Source organism: Prionailurus viverrinus, chromosome F1 (assembly GCF_022837055.1).
Source record: "Prionailurus viverrinus isolate Anna chromosome F1, UM_Priviv_1.0, whole genome shotgun sequence".
Classification (NCBI taxonomy): Eukaryota; Metazoa; Chordata; class Mammalia; order Carnivora; family Felidae; genus Prionailurus; species Prionailurus viverrinus.
In genome coordinates, this window is record NC_062577.1 from 67,236,420 (window position 1) to 67,246,008 (window position 9,589).

Genomic DNA, 9,589 nt, shown 5'->3' on the forward strand with positions numbered 1-9,589 from the left:
CTCATCTTGGGCTCTCAGATAATTAACTTCTGTAGCAAAACAACAATTCTTTATTTCCCTCCTCTGCTTTCTGGAATATTTTGCCAGTCAATAGATGCTTGTCCAGAGGACTAAAAGCATCCTATAGATTCACAGGTGCTTGTGTTTTATTTTGTTTTTTTAATGAACTTAGATGGTTCATATAGTCTTTTGTATGTCTCAAAATGATGTGGAATGTAATAGCAAAGAAAGGGAAAGAAAACCAAATAAAAGTAAGCATCCAGGAGGAGCTCTTCCAGCAGCCTCATCTGCTTTGAGCGGTGTCCTTGAAGGAAGCAGTGCCATTGTTGTTCAATGGATGTCAAGTTATAGTTACCCAAGATAAAGAATCTCTAGACACCTGCTGGCCCACAGTCAACAACAGGGCATTGTGTACTTGAACATTTCTTAAGAGGGTAGATCTAATGTTAAGTGTTTTACCGTGAAAACCAAAAAAACCCCCAAAACACCCAAAAAACAAAGAGACTCAAGGAAACTTTTGGAGGTGATAGATATGTCTCTTACCTTGATTGTGGTCATGGTGTCATGGGTGTGTGCATACATCTGACCTCATCAAACTTTACACATTAAGCATGTGCAGTTTTGGGGGTATCAAGTGTAACTTAGTAAAGGTGTAAAAAATAGAACTAATTTCACCTGAAAAAGAAAAAAAAAAGAAAGGCAGAATGGACCTTAGATAGACTCCACTACTTGATTTCCTACCAGGATCGCAACCTTGTCCCAACATAAGCCATTGAATTCTGGAGGAGCAAGGAAACTGTGATGCTGAGTAAGCTGAATTGGATCCCAAATTACAAATGTGACATAATCCAACCTTCAGGATAAAAATACAACCACATGTGTCTCCAGCTCCTGTCTAGTTTCTCCTCTTGTGGCTTCCCCTACCCTTGAAAGTCCAAACATCCTAGGGGCATCCTTATTCCATTGTCGGAACAGCTCTGCTTCCACATGCTGAGGGGACAGGAAGCTGGGGTCTCACTCAGTTGTCCCTGTACAGCAGATTCTCAGGGCTGTAAGGTGTGGCTGCTGAAGCCAGTAGTGTAGTTTTAGGGAGGAGCCTGGTACTGCAGTGGTGGCCTGGGCCCATATCCACACCTCCGTGGGGCCATGAGGGGCCCTGGAGCTCTGCTCCTTTCAGCTCATGTTGCCATGGTAACCGGGCTAACACAAAGAATGCAGGGGAGTCTGTGGTCACCAGACTTAAAGAGACTGCATTTTGGAGGCTTTGATAACCTCTCTTTCTCCTTTGATACTTTGGCTGTGGTCATCCTTGTCCAACCTGATACCTCTTTCTAACTGCTAATTTTGGAGATTGTGACAAGAAGATGGGGGCAAGGTATGGAGGTATTGGTGTCTCACTTCCTGAAAACCTGGGGATTCTTTTTGAAAATGGACCCAGTGATTAGCTTTGCATCTTAGGACCACTTAGGGAGAGGTCTCCCTCTCCTTAGCCTCCTTCCCCCATCAATGTAAAATATCTTCTCTACGTTGACATTCTGCTTGTCAAAACAGGATAAATCTGGAAACTTACTTGTTCAAACAACAACGAAAACACTAATTTGAAAAGATATATGCCACCCTATGTTTATTGCAGTCTTATTTACAATAGGAAAATATAGAAGCAACCTAAGTTTCCAGTGATAGATGAATGGATATTAATAAGATGTGATATATATTTACAATGAATATTATTCAGCCATAAAAAAGAACGAAATCTTGCGATTTGTGACAACAGTGATGGACCTAGAGGGTCTTAGGCCAAATGAAATAAGTCAAAGACAAATACCATAAGATTTCACTTGTATGTGAAATCTAAAAAACAAAGCAAGTGAACAAACAAACAAAAACAGTCTTATAAATACAGAGAAGAAACTGGTGTTACTAGAGTGGGGGTGGGGGTGGGGTGGGGGAAATAAGGGAAATAAGAGGTACAAACTTCCAGTTATAAAATAAGTCTGGGCCCTTGGGTGGCTCAGTTGGTTAAGTGTCCGACTTCGGCTCAGGTCATGATCTCACAGTTCGTGAGTTCGAGCCCCGCGTCAGGCTCTGTGCTGACAGCTCAGAGCCTGGAGCCTGCTTCGGATTCTGTGTCTCCCTCTCTCCCTGTGCCTCCCCCACTCATGCTCTGTCTCTCTCTTTCTCTCAAAAATAAGTAAACATTAAAAAAATAAAAAAAGATAAGTCACAGGAATGAAAAGTACAGCATAGGGAATGTTGTCACTAATATTCTAATAATGTCATATGGTCATAGATGGTAACTATGCTGACTGTGTTGAACACTGAGTAATGTATAGAATTTTGGGATCACTGTGTTGTACATCTGAAATGGTATATGACAGATACACTTCAATTAAAATTAAAAATTTGCAAGCTCCCACTCCTGATACCCAGTAGACAGCTGTGTGTGCAAAAGTATGAAGAGACAAATACCCAAAGTAGAAGTGTAAGGAAAAATGTTGTTTAATAAAAATAATTTCAAATTAAAAACAAAAAATAAGCAATGCTTCTGCTTCCCTGGCACTCTTGCCTCTGTCCCCGTCTTACCAGGGAGACTGCCCTGACTCTGACTCCCTCCATGGGGTGAGCACCATCCCCTGATTCCCCCTTGCCTGCCCAGCCAGTGGCTAGCAGATGCCAAGGTGAGGGAAATGTTTGCCAGGTTCCCCTCTTTCCTTGCCATTGCTCAGGGAATGGAGCTCATGTGAGGCTCTCTCCCATCTCCAGAGATGGAATCCCTTTAGGCCCAGTGTCTCGCCCCATCCCCACCCTTTATTTTTGTTATTTTTAATTTTTGAGAGGGAGAGAGGGAGAGAGGGAGAGAGGGAGAGAGGGAGAGAGGGAGAGAGAGGGAGAATCCCAAGCAGGCTCCACGCCCAGCACAGAGCCTGATGTGGGGCTTGATCCCATGACCTTGGGATCATGACTTGAGCCAAAATCAGGAGTCAGATGCTCAACCAACTGGGCCATCCAGGTGCTCTGGAGTTCATTTCCCCTCTCAGAGATGGTAGCTGCATGGAAAGTGCCTCATGAGGGCAAGGCACTTCTATTTATTACTTCTACCCAAAGCCAGTCTCTGGGCTGACTTGGGCTCCAAACCCAGCTTGGTGGCTGTCATCCTGCTCCTTCTGGTCACCCCACCTTAAACTGTGGGTGTGCTTCTTCCAACTTCTTGGGTGTGACTACAAGAGCCATTTGGGTTTCCATGAGTACTTTTTTGGGTAATTTTAAGTTTTGATATAATTTTAATTTTATGTAATTTATTTTCATAATTCTAAATTCACAGAAAAATTGCAAGTATATTATAAGAAACCCCCATACACACTTTCCTCAGATTTACCAGGTTGATTCACTGTTTATTTATATCACAAAATCTGAAATTGTCATAATGTGTTTTACAGGATGTTTCCATCAGAGCACTTCAAGTGTAGGTCAAAGAGTTCAAATTCATGTTTTCACTATTAGTTAAAATTTTCTCCCATTGTGCTAGGTTTTCCAACATTGTCAAAGCATTTTGACTGACTTTACAGAGGGAGTTGCAAAAGTGAGTTTGTATCAATCTGGCCTAATATTTTTTTGAAAAGTTTATTTCCTGTGTATTATGCTATTGCTTTTTGTACGTAAGTAACTCTAGATGAAGCAGTATTTGTAAAAAATTAATAGACTCAACTTTTTAGGGGAAGTTGTATGTTTACAGCAAAGTTGAGCAGGAAGTGCAGAGTTCCCATACACTCTCTCAACCCCCTCCTCCTCCAGTTCCTCCAGTTAACATCTTGCATTTGTGTTAGATTTCTTACAATTCAGGAGCCAATGTGGTGACACATTATTATTAACTAAAGTGCATAGTTGACCTTAGGGTTCACTCTGTGTACATTCTATGGGGTCGGACAGATGTATGATGACATGTCTGTACAATTGTATTATCATCTGCCTCAAACTATGCACAGAATAGTTTCCATGTTTTTCATCCTCCTTGGCTGCCCTGAGCATCAGCCTTCCTGTTCAGTCCTGCTCTTGAGGAGTTCCTGTTGAGTTGGCCAAGTCAGACACAGTCTTGGGAGGCCCCTGGGGCACCAAAGCCAGCACCAGGACACTCACAACAGAGCCAGAGGAAACATAACAGGGGCTTGGTCTTTTCCCCTTGGGGTTAATACTACCTTTTCACTGGGGCCCAGGTGGGAGGAGGGAGGAAGGTAAGACAGGTGAATTATTCTACATGCCAAGAACTGTGCCAAGTGCCTACTGTGTGTTGACTCCCTTGCCTTCCCTCAGGCATTGCTGGTGGCACAGATCTGGGCCTGTGCTTAGGCAGGTGGTAGGGAGGCTTCCTTGGAGTGGGGCTGGAGTGCAGACTGCTGTTGGGTCTCTTTGTCCTTCCTGCAGCCCCAGTGGCTGGGCCCTCAGAAGGCTGGACTGCACTGGATGATCCACATCCAAGTTAGGTAGGTACAAGGGAAAACAAATGTAAAGATCACACTTTACACTTTTGAAGCACTTTCTCACACATTTCCCTAGTTGAATCTTGTAACAACTCTGGCAATGGAAGAGGCAGTGAGATGGTTATGCAAATGAAGACACAGGCCCACAGAAGTCAAGAGCTCACACAGAGCTGTTCCCCAACACCTTTCCATAGCTTCCCATTGTGGCCTGCAAAGCAGCCCATCCCAGTGTGGAATCTGGGTCTCTAATCTTGGGGTGACTGGCGCTTAACAACTGCCACACTGCCCCAGACTCCTCAACCACCTCCCACCCTTGGCCCTATCTGCAGTGAACTCCCTGTGTTATTGTTTAGGAAGGTGTCTGAACCCAATTGTTTCCAAAGTCCAGGAGAGCAGCCACAGAAATTGTGCTCCTCTGTCCCTGAATCCAGCTTGGCACTTTCCACACAGTGATTTGGGGGTGGGGGTGGGGTGCAGGGAGGAAAGAATTTTTGAAAGAGCTAATCAAGAATTGACTGTTGGGGTACCTGGGTGGATCAGTGGGTTAAGTGTCTGACTCTTGATTTCAGCTCAGGTCACGATCTTGTTGTTCATGGCGTTTTGTGCTGACAGTGCAGAGCCTGCTTGGGATTCTTTCTCTCTCTTTCTCTGTTCCTCCCCCACTTGTGCTCTCTCTCAAAATAGATAAATAAATTTTGGGGCACCTGGGTGGTGCAGTTGGTTAAGCCTCTGACTCTTGTTCTCGGCTCAGGTCATGATCTCATGGTTGGTGAGCTGGAGCCCTACATCAGGCTCTGCGCTGATGATGTGGAGACTGCTTGGAATTCTGTCTTTCCTTCTCCGTACCCCTCCCTCACTTGTTCTCTCTCTCTCTCTCTCTGCCTCTAAATAAACCTAAAAAGCTTTTAAAATAAATAAATAAATAAATAAATAAATAAATCTTCAGAAAAAATTTGACTGTATGAGGCAAAAAACTGGAAGAAAAAGATCAGGGCCTTATATTTAAGATTGTGTAAATCTACCCCAAATTGTATTTTTACCAAAAGTATGAGTATGTATCATATTTTTATAACAAAAAATCATACTCTGATTTAGGGGAAAAATCACATCAATGACAAAGGTTTTGAAAGCAGACAAATTTGGGTTTGACACCTCCCCTCTCTAAACTCATTTTCTTCATCTGCAGAATGGGTGAGGACTTGGATAAAGCAGTATCTGGAATGACCAAAATGTGCTTACTTTTTAAAACATAGAGACTTAAGTTTTTAAGAACAGTTTTTTATTTATGGAAAAATTGAGAAGATACTGTAGACAGTTTTCAAATACCTGCACACAGTTCCCCGTGATTAATATCTTATAATACTATGATACATTTGTAACAATTGATGAAACTTTATTGATATATTATTATTAACTAAGTTCCATACTGTATTAAGATTCCCTTAGTTTTAAGCCAGTGCCCTTTCTCTGCTCCAGGACTACATGTTCACTTGATTGTTTTTATTATCATTATTGTTTTTGTTGTAATAGGAACTCAGCAAACAGCTCTCCCCAGTCCTTCCCTTTCCAATCAGGTACCATCCAGGCAGCAAAACATGTTCCCATGGACTTTAGGAAGCAGGTGATAGAGCTGAACCTGAAGGCTGGATCCCAGAGCTGAGGCCCTGTGGGTGGGTGGGATTGGAGTGAGGGTTCTGTGTCAGTCTGGGCAGGAGGGGCTTCTGCCACGGGAGCAATCTGGGCTGCTGGTGTTGCAGTCAAAGCCACAGGCTTGAAGCTTCTGTTGAGCAACAAAGCCTTGTCTAGTAATTGCCTCAAGATGAATCAGAGAGATTTCTTCACTTGAGGTTGAAGGTGAGGGCTGGAGTGCCTTATAAAAACCTCCCCGGCTCCGTACTCCTCACCAGTGCTGTCTTCTTGCTACATTTCTACTCTCCTGCACGTTGAAGGGTAAGTGTCCGGTCCTTGGCTGTCCTTCAAGGGACTCACAGGGTAGTGACTGCATGCTGTTGGAAGCCACAGCCTTTTGCCTGCCAGAGCCCCTCTGGGCTGACTGCATTTTGGACCCAAAGAGACCAGGCCTTGTTGTGCTAGGTAGACTCAGTTTCAGAACTTAGAGATGGTGAAGGCAGAAGGGGCTGGTGAATGTAAGAGACCTGTGGCCAAAGTGCCATCACCCGGGGAAAGGGAACAGCTCGGCCAACCCCCAAACCCTTCCCAGGTGTGCTTGGATGAACACCACCCTCTGAGTTATACTCTTGAGGAGCTATGCAACTGGCTGATTCTCTTAGACTTTAGATGGCATTATATGCGCCCCCCTCTGCTAGCCTATCTACAAATGAAAAATTCCACAGATCAAACAGAGCAGAGACAACACAAAGCAGGTGAGGGGAAAGTCATCCCTAGTCTAAACCAGAAAGAGAGGAGAGAGGGGATGTGAGGTGGGGTGGGAGAGGAATTGCCTTAGACCTCTCTTGTCTCCTGAAGGTTGGGAAGATGACTAAGCTGGAAGAACACTTGGAGGGGATCATTAATGTCTTCCACCGGTACTCAAGCCGGGTGGGGGATCCTGACACCCTTTCCAAGGGTGAGCTGAAGCAGCTGATCACAAGGGAACTTACAAACACCCTCCAGGTAGGTGATACTCTTCTCATCCAAACTTGCCCACTGAAGGGGTGGAGTTGGCTGAGGATGCTCTCTTGGGCTGTGGGACAGGGGATCCACCTCCCTCTCCCCATAACTCACTCTGTCACCTCAGGCTCTATTCACCTCTCTTTCTGGGATTGTTTCCTTACCTGTGGGGATTAGTGAGCTACAGACACCTTCCAGGTTGGGACCTGTGTGGCTCTATGTTGGCTCACGGCAGCTGCTTCCCTCCATCTTCTATTTTGTGACGTTGGATTCTCCAACACAGTTTTGGTGAATGAATTAATGTCTCTGGACCCCCCTGAGCTGACCTCTGAGGGATGAGGGGCCCAGAGAAAGAGGAGGAAGAGTCTGAGCTTACTGTCTCTGATGTTCCCTTCTAGAATACCAAAGATCAACCTACCATTGACAAGATATTCCAAGATCTGGATGCTGATAAAGATGGACAGGTCACCTTTGATGAATTTGTAGTCCTGGTGTCTCGCGTGCTACGGACTGCCCATGTCAATATCCACAAAGAGTAGAAAGCTCTGAGGGGCTTTTCTCCAGCAACGTCCCCAAGAAGACCTTTCCTTCTAATCACCAAAGCCCAGCCTCACATAGTGAGATGAGAATTAATAAATGTATTCTTGAAAAGTTCTTAACAGCGTGCACTTTCTTTCTTTCCATGCTCACAGTCTCCAAACTGGATCACACCTCGTCCCTGTGATTCTGACAGACCTCATTTGGACCCTTGAGACGCCCTTATCTGTTTGTTCATTTGCTCATTCATTCAACACATATTCACTGAATATCTAGCCAGAGACCAAAGACACAAAGCCCTGTCCACCTGGGGTTTGTGTTCTATTGGAGAGGGATATAAAACAAACAAATAGACAAAAAAATAAAAGTACATCATACAATACAGTGGTAGGTAGTGATAAGGGATATGAAGAAAGCTAAAGAAGGAAGTAAGGTTGGGGTGGAAGGAGAAGGAGGGGTATGCTGGCTTGATAGGAATGCATTTGGGCAGATATCCGAGAAAGGAAGGGGAGCAGCTTGAAAATATCTGGGCCAAGAGCTCCTGGTACAGGGAGGCCAAGGCCCTGAGGTGGACACATGTTCGATCTGCTCAAAAGCCAGCACGAAAGGCAATGTGCAGGAACTGGGATGAGGAGTGGCATGTGGTGTGTGCTGGCCGGAAGCAGGGAGCAGGGCCCACAGACCCTAGTGCGGACTTGGGATCTTAAGTGCGCTAAGGAGCCACTGGGTAGTTTTGAGCAAGGGAGTGAGATGATTTCATTTACACTTCAAAAGGTTCATTCTGGCTGCCTTTGTGGAGAAGGAACTGTAGGGGTCAGATCAGAGAGGAAGCAAGGAGAACAGTGAGAAGTGATTCTCTGGAGTAGTGCTGGCCAGTAGAAATACACTGTGGGCCAAGTTTGTGATTTTAAGTTTACCTGTGGTCACATTTAAAAAGGTGAAAATAAAGAGGAAATTCATTCTAACAATGAATTTTGAAAACCCAGTACAACAAAAAAAGTATCGTCTCGACAGCATAGAAGTTATTGAGATATTTTTCATTCTTTTCTTTTTTTTCCCTAAGCCTTTGAAATCCAGCAGGCCTCATGCTGGCAATCACTGCTCCTGTGGCCAATGGTCACATGTAGCTCATGGTGATCATGTTGGAAGTGCAGCCTTAGCCCATTTGAAAGATGAGGTGAAAGATGCACTAAGGTGAAAGGCATGCTGGTGGTGCAGGGTAGTCAGACTCTGCAAACATTTGAAGGTTGGAAATGAGAAGTCAAGGGTTACTCCAAAGGTTTTCCCCTGAGACATGTGCTGGATGCTGAGGGTACAGAGATGAGAGACAAAGTCTTTGCCAGGGGAGAACCTGAGCAACAGAAATCCCCACATGGTGTCATATGTGTTTCAACAGAAGTAAGCACAGGGTGTTGTGGAGAACAGGAGAGTGGTCCAGCCTTGGGTGTTGGGGTCAGTTAGCGATCGTGAGGAGGATCCTTGGACACGATATTTGTGGTAGGATTTTGGAAGGAGGAAAATGATGCAGAAATTACATGAACCTTTCCTTGCTTCTCTCAAGGGGTTGGGTAGAGGGCAGGAAGGTGTTGGGAGCACAAGGGACACAAGATTATGGAGAAGAGGGTTAGCTTTATCCAACACAGGGCAATGTGAGGGAACGCTTCCCTGGGCCGGGCTCCCTCCTTAGTGTGGTCCAAGGCCAGGTTCTAGGACTAGGCCGCTCTCCGTCTGTGCTCTTCTCTCCTGTTGTGATTCTGCATTCACTGCTGTGATTGTTGTTAAATGTCCATCTCCTCCAGAGGACTAGGGTGTTTGAGAGGAGGTGCTGTAGCACTGTGCCTGGTACATGGTAGGGTTTCATGAATATCTCTTACATGAATGAATGTATTGAAATCAGTATGGCTATTGGTTTGATTCCTTCTAAATGGTCCCAGAAGAAAGAAGAA

At 44.8% G+C, this 9,589-nt stretch overlaps 1 protein-coding gene across 1 annotated transcript; it reads left to right on the forward strand.

Moving 5' to 3' along the window:
- The first annotated feature begins 6,312 nt into the window (after window positions 1-6,312).
- LOC125154954 (protein S100-A12-like) lies at window positions 6,313-7,760 on the forward strand. Its single transcript, XM_047839639.1, has 3 exons — window positions 6,313-6,425; window positions 6,963-7,109; window positions 7,505-7,760. The coding sequence occupies exons 2-3, from the start codon at window positions 6,972-6,974 to the stop codon at window positions 7,643-7,645; spliced, it is 279 nt and encodes a 92-aa protein (XP_047695595.1). The 5' UTR covers window positions 6,313-6,425; window positions 6,963-6,971; the 3' UTR covers window positions 7,646-7,760.
- The last annotated feature ends 1,829 nt before the right edge of the window (window positions 7,761-9,589 follow it).

Coding starts and splice junctions, on each gene's coding strand:
- LOC125154954 (XM_047839639.1), top strand. CDS start 6,972: ATGACTAAGCTGGAAGAACACTTGGAGGGGATCATTAATGTCTTCCAC. Junction 7,110..7,504: donor AACTTACAAACACCCTCCAG/GTAGGTGATACT, acceptor GTTCCCTTCTAG/AATACCAAAGATCAACCTAC.